Here is a 26,078-nt window from a genome sequence, read left to right as displayed (position 1 = left end):
AAAGGCTTAATAGTAAAAATAGCATGTTCTAGTTTTAGTTATCCTTAACAGGCTTATATAATAGCAGTGTGTAGTAGAACATTTTTTTAAAATTCTATTCTTAGTGCCTTTTATATAAGTATAAGCTTATTAGTTATTATTTTAAAGACTTTATATAAACTCTTATTAAAGTTTTTTTATTAGTATTATGTAAAGGTTATTATTATTTAGTCTGTCTAGTACTAGCTATAGTTTACATTAGTGTTAAAGTAACTATTTAAAGTGTTATATAAATGCTTTTAGTTATGTCTAGGGCCTATGTTGTGCATATAGTATATATTTACCTAACCTTTTAAGATATCTAGAAAGATGTCTACATACTAAGTTTTTTAAATATCTAGCTATTAACATAAATTAATAAAGATTCTTATTTTATTTATAAAAATGTTATATAGTTAACTTATATAATAATTATTATTTTTTTATGCTTTTTAAAATTATATAATCTTATCTACTAAGAGTTTTTCTTTAGCAGTTTCTCTTTAGAGTAGAAGTTTGTACAGGCTGTAATGTAGTATAGATTATGCAGGTGGTATTAGTAGTGTGTACACTACTGCAGGCAGTGGTGTGTACAATTAAGGGTGTGGAGCAGGCGTTAGGTAAGGTAGCATGTATTGTTTATACAGTAATTAGTGTAGTGCTAGCTAAAGTGTAAAAGCAAGTAATGCTAGTATGTTTAGTATTAATAGCAGCATTATATTTAGTCTGCTTCTATGTAGAGCTTTATATAGTAATAAAAGTTATGTATAAAGCTTTTTTAGTGTAATTGCCTTTTTTTATGCTATATTATACAGCTTCTAGGCTTAAGTACCTTTAGTGCCTAGCTATAGTGTAATTCTTTTATTTTCTAGCACTTATATAAGCTCTCTTTTAAATGCGTAGCTAAGTGCTAAAAAGTTTTATAGTGTCTATCTTTTAAAATTCTTTATGTATGCACTTAAAAAAGTAGCGCCCTTTTAAGTTATTATGCATAGATTAGTAATTATGTAACTTATGTATAATTAAGTTTATAAGCTTATTAAAGCTTCTAATATATTAATCTTATTATTTTAGTACTCTAGGCTAGTCTTATTTTATAGTGTTGCCTCTAATATCTCTATGTTTTTTATAAGTTATTTATATAATAGAAATTATTCTTTATTCTTTTTATTATTATATAGAGTTGTTAGTTGCTAGTAGAATTTTATTATAATAGTATAGTTAATTACTTTTCTAGTAGATTATGCAGGTACTGCTGTTGTCTAGCTACTAGGTTGTGCAGCTTTAATAGCTTTAGTGTGCGCCTTACACTATCTCTTTCTTACTTTATACAGTAGCAGAGCTTACTGTATAATGTAAAGAATTAATGTGCTATTATCTAGCTACTAGGTTGTGCAGCTTTAGTAGCTTTAGTATGTGTCTTACACTATCTTCTTTTTACTTTATATAGTAGTAAAGCTTACTATATAATATAAAGAATTAATCTGCTATTTTAAAAGATAGGTAACTAAATAAAGTACCTTATAAGGTGTAGGTGCTCTATTATTACTCTTCTTAAAGAATAAGTAATAAAATAAAGTACTTTATAAAGTGTAAGTACTTTATTATTACTTTTACTAATTTATAGTTAATTAAATTAACTACTAATTAGTGTTAAATAAGCTCTAATAGCTAGCTGCTTATAGTATAAGCACTTAAGTAGCAAGAGTAAGAGTAGTGTACAGTGTGCATAGTGTACAAAGTAAGTAAGGTAAAGGCAATATGTTTCTAGTTCTATTACTCTTATCTTTCCTCTGTACAGAGGAAAAGGGGGATATCTAGATGTTCGCGCACAGAGGTTCGCGCACGAGCATCATGTGACATAGATACGTGGTCCTGCTCGTGCGCGATCGCTTGTATCCAGGCCGCGACGCTGCTGCTGCGTACGGACAAAAAACCTATTTAAGGTAACTCTTACTAACACATTATTAATTAAGTATAGTAGAGAATAGATTAACCTAGAGACATATAAAAAAAACTTTAGGACCCTAAACATAAAAGACTAGAGATTAATAAACATACTCTAGCTAGAAGGCAAGTACAATGCAATTCTAGGCTATAACTAGCTTAGAACATATAACCCTGCAATTAATTAGAGAACTATAACTATAAAAACTCCTAATAACTACGCACGCTTAACCTAGTTAGCATGCCATAATAACTAATACCTAGTCTATAAACAAGCAAAATAAGGTAGCAGTTACTACTCTAAAAAAAAAAAACTCTAAAAGTTTCTATGCTAAAAGCTAAAAGCTTAGGCAGTAAGAATAATAAAAAAAGAACTTAAAAAAGTTTTTTATAAAAAAATTAAAGTAGACAAGAATGTAAAATAAATTAGCGTCTTTTAAATCTAAAAAGAAGAAAGCATTCTAGCAGAATATAAAGACTATAAGAATATGTTTAAGACACCTAAAAACCCTAGAGAGCTACTACTACACTAGCCTTAGAACTACACTATTAACTTAATAAAAGATTATAATTTAAAAACCTATAAGCTTTGCCCTTTAACAAGGATATAAAAAAAGGCCTTAAAAATATGTTAATAAAATGCTAGCATAAGGCTATATTTAAGAAAGCTACAGCTCTATAGCCTTAGCTATAGTTTTTATAAAAAAAAAAGAAAAATCTAAGTCTATTAAGACTATAAAACTCTAAATAATAATATAATCTAAGATTAGTTTTCTCTACTAATTATATAAGATATTATAAACTAGTTAAAAGGAACCTAGTACTTTATAAAGTTTAATGTACAAGACAGATTTAATAAGATAAAGATAAGAGAAAAAAATAAGTAGCTTACAGCATTTAGAACTTTATAAGAACTTTACAAACTATTAGTAATACTATTTAGCTTAACAAACGCCCTAGTAACATTCTAGTAAATTATTAACATAGCCTTTAATTTATACCTTAATGTCTTTACTTTAGTATATCTAGATAACGTTCTTATCTATTTAAAAGATACCCTAGAAGATTATGTATAAAAGGTATAAAAAGTCTTAGAACAGCTTAGGAAGTACAGACTCCACCTGTAGCTCTCTAAATGCAAATTCTATATTACTAAGATAAAATACTTAGGATTTATAATTAATAGTAAAGAAATAAAGATTAACTTTGCTAAAATATAAAAAGTACTTAAATAGCTAAAACTTATAACAGTTAAAAAAGTAAAGGGATTTCTAGAACTATTAGGCTATATTAGATAAATAATTAGGGACTACTTAAAAATTACTATACTATTAACAAACACTACTACTAAGGAACAGGCAATAGCAAAATTTGTCTAAACTCTATAAATAAATAAAGCATTTATAGCACTAAAATAAGCTATAATAGTTAAACTAGTACTAAGAATGTATAACCTATAGTTAGATACTAAAATCCACACAAACGCATCTCTAGAAGCCAGCGGAGCTGCGCTCTATTAGAAACAGGAAGACAAAAAATAGCACCTAGTAGCGTACTATTCTACTAAGTTCTTAGGACCTAAAGCAGGTTACAGCATACTTAACAAAGAATTAAAAGTAATACTAAACGCTGTAAGAGTCTAGGCTATAGAACTACATAAAATAGCAAAACTTTTTTACATTATAATAGACTATGCAAATTTAGTTACATTTCTAATAGTAAAGAAGCTCTTACTAATGCATGTAAGATAAGTAATAAAGCTTGCCTAGTTTAACTATATTATTAAACATGTCCTAGAAGCATAAAACTAGTAGGCTAACGCCCTTAGCTAAAGACTAGACTACTTTAATAATAAAAAAAAGGGAACTAAAAAGTTTATGCTTTTTAAAAAAACTAATAAAGAATAGATTTATAATAGGCCTTAACTTATAAAAGAATTCTGCATGCTTATAGCTAGTAAGCAAGGGTAGAAAAATTTAATCTAAGAATATTATAAATCTCTAATGTTTAAACAACTAGAAATAGGCACTCTTTAGAAGAAACTAAGGGCTGCTATACTATAATAAATACTAAAAGTTAAGCAGCTGTGTACTAAGGTACTTAAAGAATGTAACATCTGCAATAAAAATAATCTATAAAGGTATAAGGCCTACAGATACCTTTAACTAATAGAGGCACTAAAACTACTATAAATAATAATTATAATAGACTTTATTACAGGACTACCTCTGTCTAAGGAACTAGAAATAGAAAGAATGTGTGATATAATTATAGTAGCCTTAGATAAAACTATAAAATACTTACACACTTAGCCCTTAGAAAAAACTATAATAGCTAAAGAATTTATTTATAAATTAAAGTAAAACATAATATTAGTGTATAAATACTTTAAGATTATTATCTTTAACTAAAATAAGCTATTTACTAGCAGATTTTAGAAAGCAGTAATAAGGCACCTTAGTATAACACATAAACTCTTAACAGCCTACTACCTACAGACAGACAGCTAGACTAAAAGAGTAAATGTAGAAGTAGAAAAGTATTTAAAGAAGTACATTTTCTATACTTAAAATAATTAAGCAGAATAGCTTCTAATAGCATAATTAGCTATTAATAATGTAGAATTAGCCTTAACTAAGAAAACCCTATATAAAGCTAATTTTAAGTATAACTTTTATTTTATGTTATATAAAAACTAACTTATAAACTTATAGAAGTTAGTAGATTAGCTAACAGACCTATAATAAATACATAAAAAATTAGCTATTAAAGCTAGGTCTAGCAAAGAAATAATAAAAAATATGTAAATAAATTATAATAACTAGAACCTAAAATCTACTTAAGAGATTATATGTATCTTAACACTAAAAATTTTAAAGTACCTAGACTTTCTAGGAAGCTAGTAGAAAAAAGAATAAAGCTATATAAGGTTTTATAAACTTAATAAGATAACTGCAAGCTTAAGCTTCCTCTATGTATAAAAATACACCTATAGTTCTATATCTCTAGACTAGAAAAAGTACTTAAAGAGATTTTATTATCTACGCAGAGATAGAAAGATAAAGAAACAGAATATAAAGTTAAATGTATTATAAGTAATTAAAAAAACTAAAAGAAATTTCTAGTAAAATAAAAAAAGTAGCTTACTAGCAAAAACATGTAGAAACTAGCTAAGAATTTAAGAAATGCGCAGCTGTTAGTATAAAAGTACTTTTAGGCTTATCTAAAAGAAACTAGCTAGGTAATAAAGCACCTATATTAAATAAAACAGCTACATTATTACTAGATAGCAGCAGCCTTTAGAGACAAGTTCTTACTAATAAAGGTTAAAAAAAGGGGCAGCTTTCTGCCTTAGCTTTAAGAGCTTTTATTTTGTTTAAGAAGGAAAAGTCTTTTTCTAAGTACTTTACACACTAAGCCTTTAATAAATCTAAAATTTTTTAGATATAATCTTGTCTAAAACACTTCTTATTCTTTACCTCTAGAGTCTTTTAACTTTATTGTAACATCTTTTTTTATAAACAAAGCTACTTGTAATTCTAAACTAGTTATTTATTTAGTAGCGCTTAATCTCTAGCCTAAAAAGCCTTAGTAGAATAAAGAAGTTTTTCTCTTTTCTTTTTTAAGTGTTCTTACACAGCATTAGATATAAAAGTGTTGCACCTGTTATTTTTTTTTACACACTTAATGCACCTGTCTAAGGATAGTGTTAACACACATAATAACTCTAAGAATTAGTAAGCGCTGTAGGGCCTTATCTTTGTCTAGCAAAGAGGATTAAAACAAAGAGTAACATAAGAATAATAAAATAAATAAGACTAATAAGCTATTTAGTATAAAAAAAATAAACATTAAAGACGCCTTTTAGCAGGTAGGCACCTACTTTATAAACAAACTTTTACTAACACAGTTGTGTAAGCAGAGCGGCAAGGACGCTGCTAGGAAGAAGGGGCAGCGTGTTACAGTCTACAGTTAGACTAACGTAACTCCACTAGCAGTGCTCCACAATCTAGCTAAGTTAAGACAGGACTTGCTTATAGACTAATTAGAAGTCACAGAGGCAGCGCAGCTGCCTGCAGTAATAAAAGAATGCGTTGTCTAATAAGGAGTAGGACATAAGGCCTAAGGGAGCTTAGCAAGCTTAGACAAGTTAGATAAGTTAGTAGTAGGGCTAACTTAAAAAACTTGTCTAAACTTATCTAAACTCTCTTTAGCGCCCTAGCGCATGTATATAGTTTCTATATTAAACAACCTTTAGAAGGTGTTTTTAATGTTTAGTTTATTTTTTACATAGATTAAGTAGCATTTAGCTTTTTAAAAAGCTGTAATACTATTTATATATCTTACACTATATATACCTCTAACCCTGTCTAACAGGACTGTTTAACCCTGGCCTCTCTACTGCTGCACATAGGGCAAACTACAATCTAGTCACTCTCCTCCCCTCTAATAGCCTAATAGCCTGTACGTAGAACTGTACACCCTACCGGTTGGCCCCTACCACCCGTCCTACTTCACCCCTAGGAATATCATAAGACCCGAGTGCTTCTAGGAAGCAAGGATTGTAACAGAATTATGTGCGTGTGCGTAGGCAGTAGAAGCTAGAGCGCAGCAACTAAGCTAACATATCTCTAGCAGAATCTAGGATTATATACGTAAAAGTTACACTCTATCTCTACTATTAATATAATAAAGTATATTAGTGTCTATTAACCTAAAATTATAAGTGTGTGCGTGTGTTAAAAAAACTTAGGCATGTATATATATATATATATATACTTAAGCTTTTATGTTACCTAAGAAGTTTAATATAATGTTATCATTAGCATGCTTAAGCTACAAGCAAGAGGTAGTGTAACCTAATTAGATTAAACTAAGGAGCAGAGGAGCTGCTCTACAAGTTTAAGATATACATGTGTGCCTCTTGCTAAGGCGCTGCTTGTTGCGCTTAGTGCTGGCAGGAATCGATCTGAATCGATTATCCGGAATCACGTGGCGCTATCCTAGATCTGGATCAGATCCATGAATTAATCTAGCGCTAAGGCTAAATAGGCAACTATTCTAAATAATTAGTCTTTTACTTAATTTTTTATGCTATTATACTCTTAATAAGTTGTATAATAAATATTTAATAAAAATTTAGCTTAAGATAATAAAATTCTATTTATAATAGAAGCAGTTAATAGCTTAAAATCTAAATAATAAAGAAAAAAATGTATATTAAGCCCTACCTTATATAATAAGCATTATAGAAAGTATCTTCTTTTTATCTTATTATACAAAAACATAGACATTGTAATTTAAAATGCTAAAAAAATAATAAAAATAGCTAGAAGCAGCATAGCGCTAATCGCTGCAAAAGATGCATTTAGGTTTTTCCTGCTGCCTCTAACCTAAACGTACAAGCAGCTCTAAAAGTTATAGCGCATACTGTAAGTTACTCTCTCTATTATATAATAGGCTAATAATTTTAGATCTAGCAGAAACAGGTTCTCTCTACACCTTATAATAATATTAAATACTATAGCAGCACTTTTTATGCCTTCTAATTAAATACCTACTACTTATTATATGTTAATGTAGTGTTAATTTAGACTTATAGTACTATTAATATAAAACCTTACTATATGCCTTTTATTTTACATGTTATATAATAACTAACTTATATAGTAAAGTGTGCTAGCTATTTTTACTATATTTTATTTTTAAAGTGTGTTTTACTTTTATCTAAGTAGGTAGCTACTTGCGCTAATTATAAATTTAAAAATTAAGCTACCTATTATAGTTACTATAATAGCTCTTAACCTAATTAGTATTATCTAACACCTAATAATAGTATAGGTCCCCTAGCAACTTTATCTTCTAGTGTAAACAACATTGTTATAGATTACCTATATAAGATTAAGAAGCTAGAAAGTAATAATAAAAATAAGTGCTAAAATATTATATAATAAATTACTTAAAATTAGCAGTCTTTTTATAAGTAAAGAATAAAATAAAAAATAAAGATCTTTACTTTTTTTAAATAGTTTACTTATTTTTAACTTAACTAGTAATTTAAAGATTTAATTACTTTAATAATATTAGAATTTAATAATACTTAAGTCTAAAAAATTATATAACATACTTTAAAAAAATATTTTAGTTTATTACTTATAAGTAGTATAAAGTAGATCTTAAGTGTAAGATAAGTAAAAAAGGCTACTAAGATTATTATATGTTATTTTACTACTATTTTAACACATCTTTAACCCCCTTTGTTACTAGCTTTCCTGTATACTCTGCTTACTTATCTAGATTCTTTACTAAAGCCTAATTACTAAGAATTTACTTAGTTATAGCTTTAATTAAATAATCTTAGACTTTAAAAATAATCTATGCTATTATATAATAAGTAGCCTATTATTTTCTTTACTTTTACACTTTACCTTAGAAAGGTGTTAATAATAAATTTTAATATTTAGATTAAAAATTAAGGTAAAATTATTTTAGCTAAGCTTTCTATACTTTTTAGTCTTTAGTAAAAAACTTTAAAGTAAGCATTACTTTATTAGCCTAGTTTATATAATAATAAAAATGTAAAACTATTATAATTTATTAGAAAAGATGCTTTTAAAGTAAGTTTTACTATTTTTACTATGCTATAAGTGCCTAAGTAGCTTATATAACAGAATTTTTATTAAATTATATATTTTCTTTTTTATGTTTTGCTAGGAAAGCTATTATGTAAGTCTATAAGATCTATAAAGAAGAAAGAGCTTATTTAAGACATTTTATATCTTTTTTATTTTAAAAGATTACATCTTTAAAAATCTATAAAAATGTTTTTATTATATAAAGCATTTTTTAATTTTTTATCTTTAAAGTATTATATTTAAGATTAAGTTAGTTTTTAATATAAAATTTTATATACATTTTAAGCTTAATTACTATATTAATTATATAATTATCTAAAGGTATTATCTGTCTAGCTTGCAAGATAAACTTATTTATATAAAGCCCTAAACTATAAATATAGACTATAATGTTATAAAGTTTACTAAAGAGACTAATAGCTCTAATTATATAAAATTATATAAAATTAAAGAGTAACTTATTTACCTTTTTAAAGTCTACAGCTTTAAGATTTTTAAGATAACTTTTATATAAACTTAAAAATAAAAATGCTTACATAATAAAATTAATAATATAACTAAAATAGTAAACTTTTTTATTTTTAAAATTTTAATATAGATTAAGTTTATTAGAATACTACTTACTAATTATATAATAAAAAGTGTTATTAGTGCTAGCATTATCTTTAATAACTACTTCTAAATTTTTAGTAATCTTGTACTTTTTAAGTACTATATAAAGTACAGAGAACTATTTTTTACTAGAATAGCCTAAAACTAGTTATAAAGTAAAAAAGTGTTTAGTAACAGTATTATCTAAGCTTTATATAAAGTGTTTAGTAATTATAATAAATAAAATTTAGTTTAAAAAGGTCTAAAGATTAAGTATAATATTAATTTTTAAAGTTACTGTTTAAATCTTATGCTAAAAAATAAGCTTCTTTTTATACTAATAGCTTTAAATTACTATATAAATAGTAAAGTGTAAAACTAAAATAGCCTCTCTAGTAATAAAATTTAATGCTTATATAAAAGCTTAAAAGAATAATAATTTAATAACTAAAAAAGTAAAACACTATTAAATAATTAGTTATATAAAAGCTTTTTAAATAATATCTTTATTTAGATAAGCTCTAAACATAGTATTCTATATATATTTTTTTATATAAGGTTCTGCGCAGTTTTATAGCTCTTAGATTTTAATAGCACCTGCTTATTATATAAAAAAAAAGTGCTTTTTACTAAAACTTAGTAGTTAGATTTTAAGTACCTTTAAAAGTTTATAATAACTTTTAAAGTGTAGTTATAATTATAAAAATTATAGTGTTAAAAAAGACAGCTATTTTATTTAGTAAGTTTATTAGACATTAGTAGTTATACAAAGTTTTTAATGTTACTACTCTTATTTTTAGGCACTAGAGCTAAGCTTAATTTATAGGATTCTATTATATAAGACTTTTAAAGTTGTTTTATTAATAGGGAAGTAAATTTTTAGCTAAGACTATAAATTAATTTAAGGATCTAATCTAGATTCAGGATAGCGTGGATTCGGATCGATCCACGAATCGGATCGATCTATCGCCAGCACTGGTTGCGCTAGCGAGGGAGCTGAAGCCGCAGAGCATGTGACGCGGTCCGCGCCGTCACACTATATACAGAATAGTATATATACATGTTGCCTGTAAGAACCCCTGTATAGGCTAATTCTAGCTTTATAGTGCATTATTACTCTTTGTAAGGACTGGCAGCCTTACATTATCATCCTTCTTAGAAACGCCTGTTCTAGGTGTCACCTAACCTTAACCTGCACCTTAGAGGCGCAACACGCGCACAGCTTAAGGCTGACCACCTGCGGCTTAGAGGCGCAGGATAAACACAACGCTTAGTGTAAGGACATGGATCTGTACCATTGCGCTAATACAACTAAAAAGGTGCGAATAATCAACTAACAGTTAATCTGCGTACAGGTTAGTATATATACCTGTCGCGCGTAAGGACCCTAGTACAAGCCGTTTCCAGCCTTACAGGGCATTATCCTTTGTCTTCTCGAACGCACTACTTAGAGTGATTGAACGGCATCTAGCAAGCTATCAAACGTTTATGCACATCACCGTAGACGGAGCTTCTCTGGCATCTATGTGGGCGCTCCTTAAAGACCTCTTCAAAACTCGGAGCAGGCGGACCTGGATTCTATTCCTGTACATGCTAATATCGATTTTTGGGCGTTGGTGATGCCTACGGTTCTCTCCGCGATGACGGGTTATGTGAATACCAGTGTCGGGTGGGTTTCCATTGGCAGTGGCGAGCAGATTGCCCCTGCAGGCGATTTCACACCGGGATATTTTATAACGAAAGCGGGAAATGACACGTTCAATGCTACATGTTCGGCCTCAGATCAGTTCACTCTACTCGAAAATCTGTGGTATGGCCGTGGCGACTGTAGGCACCTCTAGACGCTGTTCGACAGATTTCATGGTAGGATCGGCGCTTACTAGGCTATTAGGCAACTGTCCTATGCCAAATAGAACGTTCATTCAGTACAGTCGGTGGCCGCCAACATATTACGAGGAGCATTTGGAGTTCAAAGGCTGGAACTGGACGGATTGTGAGGAAGCACTCCTCTTTTCAGCTCCACGTCTTCATTCCATGTACACCAATATTTCCTTTTAGGCACCTTTCACTATCCCAACAACATCGAGACATTTTCGTCATGGAACTGGGCTAACGGCAGCTGGGAAATGCGGACACCCAGGTGTAAGTATCAGGATGTAACTATATGTGTTCTTCTGTTACTAACTACACTCCAGGCAGGATATCCCTCAATATAACTCTCTTTAGCCGTGTATATGACGCCGAAGACGAAAGTTACGAGTGGGGATATTGTAACAACGGTAAAGGATACAGCTTAGCGGCGCTGGGAAACTCATCCCCTGTCTCCCGGACACCGCAGACCCCTCCTATCAGTGGGGTTGCAGTACCGTGCTGTCAACAGTGTTTGCTATCTATCAACTGGTCTGGGCTACCACCATGTATATTATCTGGCAGGATTCACAGTTCAACTCGAAGCTTGTGAAGAGTGGATATGCGATGACGCAGTTGAGAGCTGCATTCACATTGGCCACGGCTGCAAGGAGCAAGACAGGGATAGAAAATCGGGAGTTGCTCTAGGCAGATACGAAGAGTTTGGAGAGGGAACTGTTTGGGACAAGTAAAAAGAAGGCGGCAGAGGTTGGGTGTGCGATTTTCAGGGACGGTGCAGGGCAAGAGTCATGAGGGAGATGGCACGTCTAGGAGGAGGAGTGAAAGGCCGATGAGAGAGGATATTTGAGGGACCAGTTATCGGGGTTTCTCTCTAAATGATAAGAGGATGCTTCTCGCAGTTGCTTGTCGAATTAACTTGGCATGTTGAAAGTTGGAACTTTGTAACTTACCTGATGGGGCTAGAGACTTTCTGTATTTGGGTGTGGCATCGTACGTGGCTCAGCAAATGGAGTGGCAAAGTTGCGGTCGGCACATCTAGACCGCTGGCGCATTCCCATTTCCAATGATACAGCTCTTTCCTCCGTCACTCTAGCATGATAGACATCTCTTGCGACATAACTTCGACTTATATTCCCTTGCCCGCTCTCAGGCGTGGACGAGGCGATAGAGTTTCATTCCATGGCTCGCAACGCTGAACATGCGCGCATACGCATGCCTAAGCCCATGTCAGAGGCTCGGAGAGAGCGTGACGTCCTCCGACTCTATAGCTCGGCCTTTCGCGACATTCCTTACCTTGACCAGCTTGGCCCATCCCCAGATCTCTGTTTTCTCCCTCACGACCATGTCGCCCGCCGGGCCCAAGACTCCGCTCTCATGGGCTTCGCCCAGTTGGCGTCAATCCGCCTGGGTGCCAATCGTGCCTTAATCTCGCTCATTGACGGCCAGCGACAGCATATCCTAGCGGAAGCCACGCCAGACACATCCTTGCGGTTCGACTCTAAACTGCCTCCTGGTGATTTATGGCTCGGCAACGTGAGCATTCCCAGGACGTGGGGAGCTTGTGAGGCCGTGCTTTGCATAGATCCTACAAAGCTAGCTACTAGTGAAGATGCCACCGTCATCATAAATGATCTCTCAGAGCACGAGACTTTTCGAATGCGATCCTATGTGAGGGCGGGGCCGCAGGTGCGATTCTACATCGGAGTGGCTTTGACCAGTCCCTCAGGAGCCATCGTCGGCGCTCTATGCATCTTTGACGACAAGCCTCGCAGGGCGGTATCGCGGCCAGACATCATATACCTGACCGACCTTGCCACTACCATTGTGGAGTATTTGGACACATATACGCTCAGGGATCAGTACAAACGAGGAGAGCAGATGACTCGCGGTCTCATATCATTCACCGATGGAGCTTCAACTCTACAGCCGTTTGAGAATGATATTCAGGACCCTTCCGCGAGGCCTAAGCTTTACGAAAGATCGAGAGCTCCAAAGTCTGGAATAGCTACTGAGCCGCCCCCAAGGCCACCTCCGGATCCGCCCTCAAAAACCAAGACAGACACAACATCCTCAAGAACTCTTAATGGTACATCGGCCGCATCGAGTGCTATCTTGCAGAGCCGGCAGGACTTGATGCAACGGGGAAAACTGCCCAAAACCGTCTCTACACAACATCAGACGGTTAAGGCGTTACAAGAAAGCATTTTGCCACTGAACTCCAAACGAATGTTTGCACGTGCAGCAAACATCATGCAAGCATCAAGTGATTTGGATGGAGTTCTTATTCTGGACGCCTCGGTCACGGCAACAAGCCAGTACCATCACGGCGAGGATACCGAGTACGGGTCGGAAGCCAATTGGGAGAGTGCCTTGGATTCGAAATCGTCCAGCGAAGAGACACTCTTGACGCCGCAGAGTTCAAGAAAAACTTGCCAAATACTTGGATGCGCGACTTTGGAGAGACCTAATGTCGCTGGAGCCGGGGCCAGGCTCGCACAACCATCTCTCCCGGAGGCAGATCTGACACGCTTGTTCCGCAAGTTTCCTGCTGGTAAGGTGCTATACTTTACGGCCGATGGTGAACCTGTATCCTCGGCAGATGAATCGGAATCATCTGGTGGCCCTGGTATCTTGAACGAAAGGCTATCACTACGAGAACAACAGAGGCGCAAGACGCCAGTCGATCGTGTGGGTAAAACTTGGAAGGCTATTCTAACTGCCCTACCTGGCGCTCGCAGTGTCGCTTTTGTACCATTTTGGGACTTCCAAAGGTCAAGATGGTTTGCTGGGTGTCTGTGCTGGAGTAATCGACCCGATCGCCTACTCTCCACACAAGTAGATCTCACCTACTTCAAAGTCTTTAGTAGCTCAATTATGAACGAGCTCGCAAGACTAGATGCTATCGCCTCGAGCCTAGCCAAAACAACGTTTGTCGCTTCCATCTCTCATGAGCTTCGCTCACCATTACACGGCATTCTTGGTACCTTACGGTTCCTCCAGGATAGCCCCCTCGACTCGTTTCAGATATCGATGCTCAACTCCATGGCAGCGTGCGGACAGACCCTCCTTGATACTCTCAATCACGTCCTAGACTATGCGAAGATCAACGAAACAAAACGGAATCTCTCTTCGAAACGACTGAAGGGTATAAATACCATTCGGTTGTCCTCGAAACCACTTACATCACAAAGTCCTCATAAGTCAGTGTTACAGGGATCTGCTTTCGATCTAGGATTAGCAACAGAAGAGGTGGTTGAGGCTGTCTTTGCAGGCGTAAATTACCAGCCCACCTCAAGCACTGAAGAGGATGGTCCTTCCTCTCCATTGGAGCCGAATTCGGAACCCGAGAGGACTTCACCCCTTGGGGCAATTGTGAAACGCAAGTGCTGTTTCGTTGTTCTGGACGTTGCGAATGAGGAAGACTGGATCTTTTGTGTCCCTGCTGGTGAATGGAGAAGGATTGTTATGAATGTTTTTAGCAACGCATTGAAGTACACTGAATCCGGGCACATCCTGGTGTCTCTTCGAGCGGGGGATCAGAGCAACGGCGCGAGTACTTTCACTCATGTTACCTTAACTATCACTGACTCTGGTTCGGGAATGAGCCCGCAATTTCTGGCAAACAAAGCTTTTCAGCCCTTTTCTCAGGAGAACTATCTATCACCCGGCACCGGCCTTGGCCTCAGCATTGTGCAACAGATCATTGAAACCATTGGCGGAAAGATCGAGGTTAGCAGCGACACTACGAAGGGTACCAAGCTCACCATTAAGCTTGCGCTACCCAGGCCAGAGAACCCACGACTTGATGTAGCTCCAAGAACTCAGTTTCTAGCTTCTGTGCCACGATTGGAAGGTCGACGCATTTGTATATTAAACATGACTCACCCCAGCTATATTAAGTCCCCAGTGCTACATTCGACGGATGAAGGTCTCAAGTATTTCGCTGATGCTTTGGCGAGGACTTTGACCAACTGGCTCAAAATGAAGGTCGTTCATACGAGCGAGTGGGATGGACACGACGCTGATATAGTTATATGTCCGGAGGTTTCATTCGAATATCTCTCAGCCATTCGACAGCGAAGATTTGCGAACGAGAGAGCTCCGGTGACGATCTTCGTTGCAATGGATGGGCTAGAAGCGGCGACACTACGCTTGGATGCCCGCATGACAAATAAGGAGTCTGTTGTTGAAATCATGACCCAGCCGTAAGTTGCACCTGTTGTAGATTATCTGGGACTCTTCTAATCAAATACTAGATGTGGACCTTACAAACTAGCAAGCTTAATTTCCCATTGTCTCGATCGCTATGAATCTCTTAGTGAGAATTCCCAGTTCCACGCTCATACAATATCTTCTCCTCAATCCACTCCCGACCCGGATCCAAACACTCCCGCTCCACCTGTAATCACAGAGAAGCGTTGGAACCCATCCTTTCCGCTACCAATTCCGCCGATATTTGAAAATTCACCAGAGTCAATGTTTGTGCCGAATGTCTCTAGTCCTCGCCTCCCCAACCAACTCAGAACTTCCATCTCGAACGTCCTGATTGTCGATGATAATCCTATCAACCGCCGACTCCTCGTCGCCTTCTTGAAAAAGCGAAGCCTCGCCCACAAAGAGGCTACGAACGGACTCGAAGCCCTTCGCGCATACCAGAACGAGGCCATCAAGTTCGACGTGATCCTCATGGACATATCAATGCCAGTAATGGACGGTATGTCAGCAACACGCGCTATCCGCCAGTATGAAGCGAAGAATAGCATCAAACACGCCCATATCATAGCACTCACGGGCCTGGCATCCGCAAGTGCGAGGCTCGAGGCTTGGAGCTCCGGTGTGGATTGTTTTATGACGAAGCCGGTAGATTTCAGGGCACTGTGGAGGGCTTTGATAAATGGGGAGATGAATGGGGAGTTGAAAGGAAAAGCTTGAAGATGCAAGTAGAGGCATTGAGTTCAGGGTTATGACCTATTGTTGGAGTTTTGGATGTCTATAAATTAGGTCATTAGAGGCATGCTACGGCCGAGGCTGTTACCGGCTATACTTGGTTGCGAGAAAATGGGTGCTTACTTGGTGCGGTCAACATGTGTACTTGCCTAGAATAAATGGGCGCTTTTACTGCACTATAGTAGTAATTTTATATGTAAAAGCAGACGAGGATATGCAGTATCCAAATACATGAGGATGCCCTTCAAGAATAAGTAGGCCTAACAAGTGGTATCCCAATACCTCTTTTCCTTCTCCCAGTATACCCTTTTCCAAATGCACACGGGATTGAAACAAAGAGATATGACAGTTCTCAATCATAGGGACACCATACAATATGTACACATCCACCACACCTTCAACATCCGCGTTCCCATCTTCCACGGAATAGAAACAACTTATGTACACAGCCTGCGTTGAAAGGGGAAGGTTTGAAATTCTTGAAGTCTTCAAGGTGTGTGAGATTGGGATATGACTATCTAAAACAGGCAGTTGTGAGGAACGTTCGCTGGTGCCTGTTGTATTGAAGAGCTCATAAAGCGCACACCAAACTCTGCTACTAGTCATATCTTCAGCGTCCTTCACTAACTCACAGGGAGACATCTGTGGTGAATCTATGTCTCTTCAAAAGGCCAGCAAGGCGTACGGAAGGGAGCTCTAGCGCTCACGCCAACTACAGACCCATTCCGTGTACACGAGATGCACCTAGCCAGTCCTAATTCTAATACTCGTCAAATAGCTGTGATCATGAAAAGGAACTAAATTCACACTAACTATATCCAGATCAGCTTCCCTGGCTCGCCAAACCCCAATTTATCTCAGCTAGCTTAGCTAGGGTGATGATAGGACGCATAAACCACCATACATAGTGCTACTCTAAACAGAGTATAGCCTAGAGGCTAGCAGTTTCTAACCCCTGTAACTAGCGTTTCTCTTATTAGCTGTCTAAGAGACTTTTATAATTTTCTATATAAATTAACGTACCCTACAGGCGAGTTGCTTACACACCTAAGTTGCTTACTTTTGCTAAGACTACACTAAACTACTCTTTTTACACTAATGCATTCCTAACAACACTACTTAGATGTGTTAAAAGAATGTTAAATATAGCTTAACTATGCTTTAAGCATTTAAATAAAATATAACACTTTTTAAGTAACATACTACAGCTATTTATAAAGTTTTTTTTTTTTAAAAAAAAACTAATATTGTCTGAATAGCAATATTTAGATACGCGGTTAGGCGTCACGTGTTATGGTCTTGTGTCACAGTTATACGCACAGACAGATAAATACCCCTTTCCTTTGCACAGAATTAGAACAAGAAGAATTAACACTAGTTACCTGCAAACCCCCCCCCGCGTAATGTGTACACTGTGTAAACCTCTTTGCTTTGCATAGCTAGCATAGAGCCTATTTAACACTAATTAGTAGTTTAAATGCTATAAGACAGAAAGCTTTTTTTATACCTTTTTATTTAAAAGATTATGTATAAAAGAAATCTTTTTTTTACTAATTTAACTATAAATTACTAAAAGTAAAAATAAAGTCTAATTTACATATAAGTAGCTATAAATCTCTATTTAGTTACCTAACAAAGAGCAGAAAACCTGTCTATATAATACTATTTAAAGGTATTATATAAATAGTAGTGCTTGTTTAACACTAAAAGGTTTATTTTATTTTTTTATATAAAGCTATTTAAAGGCAGTGTACAATAAGAAGTAAGACACTGCACAACAACATATAACTAACTACTATAAAGTAATAAGCAACACTAGCTTCATCTTTAACTAGCTAACATAACATATTAATATATAATTAATACATACTTTTAGTAGACATCTTAGCAAAGACTCTAGCAAAGTAGATAAATATTAAAAATTAAGTAAATAAAATTAAACTATTAAATAATACACTTAAAAAAAGCTTAATTTATATATAGCTAATGTCTGTACGTAAGTACAGCTGTGTCTGTACACGCGTACAGCTGAATTAGGTTGCCTAAAACGTTGGCTATCTAGCCTGTGCGTTAGGGGCTATGTGTACTTAAGAGCCCTCTTTCTTTGTATAAAAAGAGAGGGTTGTGACGGTCCTACGCAGAGAGCTCTGTCGCGCTTCACATGACGAGCTGCCCGTGCAGCCAATCAGGATATAGAGGGTGCGACTAGCGCAACGCTATTAGTTTGCTTAGCGCTAGCGTCCTTACTAGCGCCTTAGCGCTGCAAGCACTTCTTCTGCAGAGCTGCCCTTAAAGCTCTTTTTCTTCTCTCTATCTTAGTGTAGCTAAAATAGAGCTAACCTACTCTGCCTTACTTCCCTAGCTTTATATAGTAGTAAAGATAGTGCTTATTATTACATTATACTAAGATTATCTTATTTAGCTAAAGAATAGTAACATAATATTTAGGTCTACTATGCAGTTAGCTTTAAAAGCTTAATCTGCTAACTAACTTTTACTTAGACAGATCTGCTAGTACAACTAGGCTAAGCTTTAGTTTATTAATAATAGCTATCTACCTTAAAGCCCTAGTTAGGCTAAGTAACTATAAAAGTAACACTAAGTAATAATTAAATTATTACACCTTATTAAGAAGCTTTAAGCTAGGAGTGCTACTGCTTTAGTTTAAATTAACTATAGAGAGGGGCCTACTGTACTAACTACTACCGCAACAACGCGAAGAGAGCTGCAGGCTCTGTACAAACCCACGTACAAACCCACCACTAATTAACTATTAACCCTACTGTCACTAGACCTAGGGCTTACACTACACTATACCTCTGCAGACTGCTAGACCCTAGAGTAGAGGGAAAGAGCTAAAAGCACTAAAATAAAGAAGCTATTAAAGATTAAAATACATGTTAATTCTACTACCTAGCCTACTAGTAACACCTATACGCCTAAACTAAGGACGCTGCTATGCTAGGCCTAGTTCTACACTAATAATGTGTTTAAGAAGGACTACACTATTAAGACTGCGCGTGTGCGCGCTTAGTAAGCTAGAAAAGCACTATTATTTTAAACAAAGGCTATTACCTAAAGTACTACTAATTATAATTTAATTAGCCTCTACCTAGACTTACTAAACCTTATAGCTATAGATTACATAGTTATAGTAAATAAGCTACTATAGTAGTTATTAAAAGTATAAGCTTATTAAAACTACACTAATACTTTTACTAAAGCAGTTAATATAGCAGAAGCTAAGTAAGTAAAAGTTAGTAAAAAGCTATAAAAGCTTTAAAGCCTACTAAATAAAACTCTTAAATGCCTAGCTAATTATAAAAATAAAGTTAAAAAACTTAAAGCTACTACTATGCTAGCATATAACTAATTATTTTTTTTAAATAAAGCTTATTAAGTGCTAAAAGGCACACCTACACTAACTATATTAAGAAAATAACTATAATTTAACCTAGCTACACTAAAAACGCCTAACTTTTTTTATATTAGTACTATAAGCTAAGGAGCTAGGCTAAAACTATTAGCTAAAGCAGAGAATCTGCCTAGGTTTATAGGTAAAAATAATGTTAAATTTAACTACTAAAAAGACCTTCTAATAAGTAAGCTACTTTATAACATAGACTACTTTATACCTGCAGATAGTAACCCTATAAAAAAAAAAAACACTTAAGTACACTATACTAAAAGTAAAGTAAGTAGTTAAGTGCTAAGTTAACTAGTTCCTTACTTTAAAGCTTAAAAGTAGTAAGGTAAGCTAGTAATAACTAAAAATATTATAAGCTTTTTAAAAAAAAACTTTAAAAATACTAACTAGTAAATAAAAGCTAAAACTAAGCTTTACTAGCTTAAAATAAAGTTATTTTAAGATTTTAAAAACTTTAAAGCCTAGTTTATATGCCTTATAAATAAAGCTAAGCTGCTACTTAAGCAGTAAAAGAATAAAATTTATAACACCTTATTAAGTTAGCTTTAAGTATATATAAAGACTTACTATAATAACTTAATAGTTAGCTTCTTTAATTATATAAAGTAAGCCTACTAGATATTCTTTTTACTATAAAGGTCTACTACAGAGTTAAGCGCGCAACATGTGTAAAAAGGTTAAGAAAAGCTTATATGTTAGAACATTTTTTAACCTACTACTACTACTACTGCCCTAATAACTCTAGTAACACCTTAAGTGTAGGCAGCTTTAATAAAAGATGCTATAACCTACTACTTATGCTATTAGCTAGGATATATAAGTTGCAACTACTTTTACACCTACGCTAAGAGCAAAGCTATAGAAGCAGCGTAGAAGCTAGACACTACAAGCTCTAGTAAAAACAGTAAATTAAAAAAAAACTTACTTTAAAAAAAGTCTTCTCTCTAGAGTTAATAAATAAAGCGCTAGTATAAAAGCTACATAAGCTACTATTTAGCAGTAAGCTTTTTATGCTGCTCTGCTGCATCTCTACTAAAGGGATTACTATACACTTAAATAGTCTTATTAACATAGAGGCTAGCAGCTATAATCTAATCTACTTGTAATACCTGCAGACAATCTAGAAGCACCTATAGCCTAAGATGCTTAGCATTAAGTCTATCTTTATTACAGGATATAATAATTAACTAAATAAACAAGTAAATAAGTACTTTTACATAGATCTAGTAATTAATAGCTACTAGCTACCTACACTCTTTATCCTCTATAACATAGGCTGTTATAACTTAATTATAAGCTATAAAGTTCTTAAAAAGGCTAGTGTTTAGATTAACTATAAGAAATAATTAATTTAGTAGCTAGATAATAATTAAACATAGGACTATAAGCATAATATTATTATTTTTATATGTAGCGCGTTTTTATAAATTAACTAATCTTATTAAGTAAACACTAACTAATAAAATAAGTTTATAAAAATATTAAAAATTAATTAATACTAACTTTAATTAACTTAGAAGCATAATTAGTAGTAAAATTTAAAAAAGATAAAAAAGTAACTTAATTCTTAACTAATTCTTTTTAGCGCTAATTAAGCGTGCTAACATTAACTAGCTGTCTCTAGAAAAGCACTTGCTAAGGTAGGGCTAGAGGTAAACATAATTAACACTGCTATGTTTATGCTACATGTAAGGCGTAGAGATGTTGTAATTAGACATATTAGTGTTTATAAAGTTAATTAACTAATTAAGGACTATTAAGCACTTATAATAGTTAATTCTAAAGATAAGCTCTAACAGCTAATGCTTAAGAAGTTACTATCCCCTGCGTATGCTAAAGCTACGCTAGCCTACTTTTTAAAAAAAGACTTAGATAAACTACTGCTACACTAACTTAGTGTTAACTATAATATTAAGCTAATAGCAGAGAACACTTTATTAAGTAGCCTACTATACAGCATGTCTCTAGAGCAGCTTAGGCTAGTTAAGGACTATCTAGACAACCACCTACAACGCAGATTTATTACGCACAGTAACACTAGCTACGCTTCTCTAGTCTTGTTTACTAAGAAGCTAAAAGAAAAGTAGAAGTTTTATATAAACTATTATAAGCTTAACATAATTATAAAAAAAAACACTTACTTAATACTTTTAATCTAAAAGATGCTTACGCAGCTAGCTGCAGCTAAGGTCTTTACTAAGCTTAACATATAACAAGCGTTCTATTACATCTAGCTTACTAAAGAGGTTAAGGACTTAACTACTTTTTAAACACACTATAGTAACTATAAGTATTATATGCTGCTTTTTAAACTTTATAATAGCCTTATAACTTTTTAGTAATATATTAATTAGGTTTTACATAGCCTACTTAATAACTTTTATATAGCTTACTTTAACAACATTTTAATTTACTTAGACAACCTTTTATAGCATAAGGCATATGTTACTAAGGTCCTATATTATCTATAAAACACTAGCTTATAGATTAACCTTAAGAAAAGTAAATTTATAGTTACTAAGATAAAATTTTTAAGTTTTATTATTAGCATAGACAAAATCTGTAAGGACTCTACTAAGGTAGCTGCTGTCTAAGACTAGCCTATACTAACCTTAATTAAGAGCCTATAGTTGTTCCTAGAGTTCTGCAACTTCTACTACGCCTTTTTTAAGAACTATAGTTGCATTGTATAGCTGCTTACAAAGCTGCTTAAGTGTAGCGCCTAGTATCTTTTAGAAGAGCATAAGTTAGCTGCGTTTAAGCACGCTAAAGACTTTATGCTATTAAATAATATCTTTACACACTACTTACTAAATTATAAGACATGTATAAAGACTAATGTAAGTAATAGAGTTATTATAAAAGTACTATTATAGCTATAAGATAACAGCATTTAGCGCCCTATAGCGTTCTACTCTAAGACTATAAGCCTGCTGTAGATAAACTATAATATATATAATAAAAAGATGCTTATAGTTGTCTAAGGCTTATAAAAGTAGTAAGTGTAGCTAATAAGCCTATAATAAAATAAGCTATTTATAGTAATTACTAACTACTAAGCTTTTAAGTACTTTACTATTAAGCATAAGCTTACCTCTTACTAAATATAATAGGCTATGCTAATAGCAGACTTTAACCTTATGCTAACCTACTGCCTAGGCACTGCTAACATTGTTGTAGACATGCTATTAAAAAAGTAAGAAAAGCTTAAAACATAAAAAAAAAAAAATAAAGCTACTTATATATACTCTTTTTTAAGCTAAAAGTAGATTAGTGTTAGTCTTGTTACTTAATTACGCGCTGCCTTATAGAGCACCTCTTTGCTAAATAAGAAGCTTATAAAGCTACTACTAATAAATTAACTATATAAGCTTATTAATTAGATCTTAGATACTAATTAGAATTATAAAAGCTTATAATACTGCTATAATAAAGCGCAGGATTTTAGCTTATAATAGAAGATTAACGCTAAGAGCTTACTACTAAAGGAAGGGAAGCTTGTAGTTCTAGCTGTCTAGTTTCTAAAGACCTACCTTATCTACACTATTTACATAACATAACTTACTACACATTTTAGGACTAGAAAAATAACTAAGCTGCTGCGCAAGTAGTACTACTAGCTAAGCATAAGCTAGAACATTAAGACCTATATTAGCGCTTATAAGGCCTATTAGTAAAGCTATATCTTTTAAAATAAGACCTTAGAGCTTCTTAAGCTACTACTAATACTTAAGTAAGTATAGTAAAATATTTTTATAAATTTTAAGTTATTTCTACCTAATTAAGCTAGCTATAATAATGTGTTTATTATAGTAGACTATTTAAGCAAGCGCTGCTTCTTACTACTGTGCTATAAGACTATTACTGCTGTAAAGGCTGCAGACCTATACTATTACTATATCTAGCGTGTTTATAGACCCTCTTAATTAATTATTTTTAACTACAAACTATAGTTTACCTTTACATTTATAAATAAGCTTTACTGCTTTACTAGTATTAAATAAAAGCTTTCTACACCCTACTATTCTTAAACTAATAGTAACATAGAGGTGCTAAATTAGTATATTAACTAGCAACTGTGTCTATTTATTAATTACTTCTAAGACAACTAGTTAGACCTGCTACTCTACATAGACTAGGCTTAAGCATCTCTACTGCATAAGACAATAAAGTTATTACTATTTAAAATTAAGTTTAGCTATTGTCTAACACACTACTAAAACTAAAAGGCACATACAAGACGCTTACTAACTGCGCTAGAGTAGATTTTACATAAAAAAGCTTAGAGCTATGCTAAGCTTTGCTACAACACTATATAATAAGTAATTAAAATTATAAAAAAAGGCATTACTTAAGCCTAAAAGTAGTAAGCAGCTTAGGTAAATAAAAAGTAGTGTAAGCCTAACTTTATAGTAAGCAATAAGGTATATATAACTTTTAAAAGCTTTACTATAAGGTGCTCTAGCTAGAAGCTTAACTAGCAGATGTACAGGCCCTATCTAATTATAAGCATAAGAGGTTATTTATACTAGCTTAAGCTCCTTTTATACATAAGAATGTATAATGTCTTCTATGTAGACTGCCTACAGCAGGCAGCACTTACAACGCTGCTAGGTTAGGTTAAGCCTCTAAAGGAGCTAATTAAGGTTAATAGTCACCCTAAGTAGTAGGTTTAGGACATCCTAGATAGTTATGTCTACCGCAGGCGTCTCTAATACTAAGCCTTATAGGTAGGCTATAATCCTAACTCTACCTAGTATAATGCTAACAGATTCCTTAAAGCTCTGCATAAAGTAAGAGACTTTTACTAAGCATATCTTACTAAGCCTAGTCTGCTAGCGCAACTAGACACCTAGTTGCAAGTGTATAAAAAAAGCAAAAATATAGAACTTATAAAAGTTAATAATTAACCTACACTAAGGTCTTAACTAGTTTAAAGACTAACATAGAGGCGCTAAACTACCTAGTCTTAGGGATAAGACTGCCTTAGAAGGGGGTGATGTAACAGTCCTACGCAGAGAGCTCTGTCGCGCTTCACATAACAAGCTGCCTGTGCAGCTAATTAGGATATAGAGGGTGCAACTAGCGCAACGCTATTAGTTTACTTAGCGCTAGCGTCCTTGCTAGCGCCTTAGCGCTGCAAGCACTTCTTCTGCAGAGCTGCCCTTAAAGCTCCCTTTCTCCTCTCTATCTTAGTGTAGCTAAAATAGAGCTGACCTACTCTGCCTTGCTTCCCCAGCTCCATACGGTAGTAGAGACAGTGCTTGTCATCACAAGGGTAGTAGTTAATAACAAGAAAATCTTTACCTACTTACCTTTTAGTACGCCCCTTAGGCGTATGTTTGTTTAATTAAACCTAGGTTAACTAACACTAATTAGTCTATTAATAAACTGTTTTACTGTAAAAGCTTAAACCTACTACATGCGTAGCTACGCAAAGACAGCTCTTTAAGCCTTTATAGAAAACCTGTCTTTTTAATAAGCAGATTTGCAAGGATTAACAAAACTGCTACTATACAAAAAGCTTACACCTACCGCGTGCGTAGCTACGCAGAGAAGGTACAAAGAAGCTCATATCTACTGTGTGCGTAGCCACACAGAGAGGGGTAAGTAAGCCTTATACGCGCCCCTAGATTAACTAATTGCACAAAGGCAAGATTAGCAACTTGCCGCGTGCGTAGCTACGCAGAGAGGGCTTACTGCTAAGCCTTTGTGCGCTCTAGAGCCTCCTGTTAACACAGGCTGTGCAACTACTTGCCTACTGCGTGCGTAGCCACGCAGAGGAGATAATACAGGCTGCATGATTAGAAACCTACCGCGTGCGTAGCCACGCAGAGGAGGCTCCTCATCAGCAGCCCGCCTTATTAACACCCCCCCCCTCGATCAGTCGCTCGCACGGAAGGCGACCAACTAACACCCCCTACCCCCCTAGGGATCTATCGCTCGCACAAAAGGCGATCAACCAACACCCCGCCTTGTCAACCCCCCCCCTAGGGATTAATTGCCTGCATAAAGGGCAATTATTAATTAACAACCCTCTTAATTAATTGCCTATATAAGAGGTAATTAATTAGTTAACACACCTCCCCCCCACCCTAGGGACTAACTGCCCGCACAAAGGCGGTCCACCACTAATACCCCCTCTAGTTGCCCGCACAAAGGGCACCCCTAACACCTTACCCCCCCTTAATTAATTGCCCGCACAGAAGGCAATTAACCTACACTCCCCTCTAAGTTATAGCGTCTCTATACACCTTATATAAAGAGTTATTAGGGGTTACATGTGTGTCTACAATAATTCTACATAAAGAGGTAAATTTAGATCTTCTGCATAATAGAATAAATATAGACTCTCCTCTACTATAATAATAAGCTTTATACGCAGTGTACATCCTCTCTAACATGCGTGAGCTGCTAAGAGGAAGGTACACACTATAAAAGCAAAATAACTTTAAGGGATAGATAACACATAATTTTAATAACCTTCTTTATATAATTAGGCAAGAACTTTTTCTTGCTCTAGCTAAGCATAGGCACTATCTTAAAGGCAGGTTAAATTGTACGCAAGCTAAGAAGCTAGGGGATATTATAAATAAAAAAAGCACTAAGAGTTAGCTCTAAAAAAGAAAGTAGAAAAGTAAAAA

The 26,078-nt window shown here is 34.4% G+C and overlaps 3 protein-coding genes across 3 annotated transcripts; 2 read left to right on the top strand and 1 right to left on the bottom strand.

Moving 5' to 3' along the window:
* Positions 1–10,679: 10,679 nt before the first annotated feature.
* BDR25DRAFT_392014 (uncharacterized protein) lies at positions 10,680–16,007 on the top strand (the record flags this gene model as incomplete). Its single annotated transcript, XM_033698178.1, has 13 exons — positions 10,680–10,807; positions 10,855–11,009; positions 11,047–11,054; positions 11,105–11,184; positions 11,209–11,333; positions 11,387–11,450; positions 11,530–11,787; positions 11,828–11,845; positions 11,899–11,923; positions 11,960–12,071; positions 12,100–12,143; positions 12,222–15,265; positions 15,317–16,007. The coding sequence occupies 13 exons, from the start codon at positions 10,680–10,682 to the stop codon at positions 15,990–15,992; spliced, it is 4,737 nt and encodes a 1,578-aa protein (XP_033551088.1). The 3' UTR covers positions 15,993–16,007.
* Positions 16,008–16,091: 84 nt separating this feature from the next.
* Positions 16,092–16,909, bottom strand: BDR25DRAFT_351802 (uncharacterized protein; the record flags this gene model as incomplete). The annotated part of the gene is made up of 5 exons (XM_033694915.1): positions 16,092–16,125; positions 16,216–16,605; positions 16,640–16,709; positions 16,775–16,839; positions 16,896–16,909. The coding sequence occupies 5 exons, from the start codon at positions 16,907–16,909 to the stop codon at positions 16,092–16,094; spliced, it is 573 nt and encodes a 190-aa protein (XP_033551087.1).
* An 8,325-nt stretch (positions 16,910–25,234) lies between these two features.
* Positions 25,235–25,628, top strand: BDR25DRAFT_351801 (uncharacterized protein; the record flags this gene model as incomplete). The annotated part of the gene is made up of 3 exons (XM_033694914.1): positions 25,235–25,253; positions 25,322–25,411; positions 25,534–25,628. 3 exons carry the CDS (start codon positions 25,235–25,237, stop codon positions 25,626–25,628), a joined length of 204 nt encoding a protein of 67 aa, XP_033551086.1.
* Between the last annotated feature and the right edge of the window lie 450 nt (positions 25,629–26,078).

This window comes from Lindgomyces ingoldianus, assembly GCF_010093535.1.
Source record: "Lindgomyces ingoldianus strain ATCC 200398 unplaced genomic scaffold BDR25scaffold_7, whole genome shotgun sequence".
Taxonomy (NCBI): Eukaryota; Fungi; Ascomycota; class Dothideomycetes; order Pleosporales; family Lindgomycetaceae; genus Lindgomyces; species Lindgomyces ingoldianus.
Note: the sequence above shows the minus strand (reverse complement) of the source record. Positions and strands in the feature narration are given on the sequence as shown.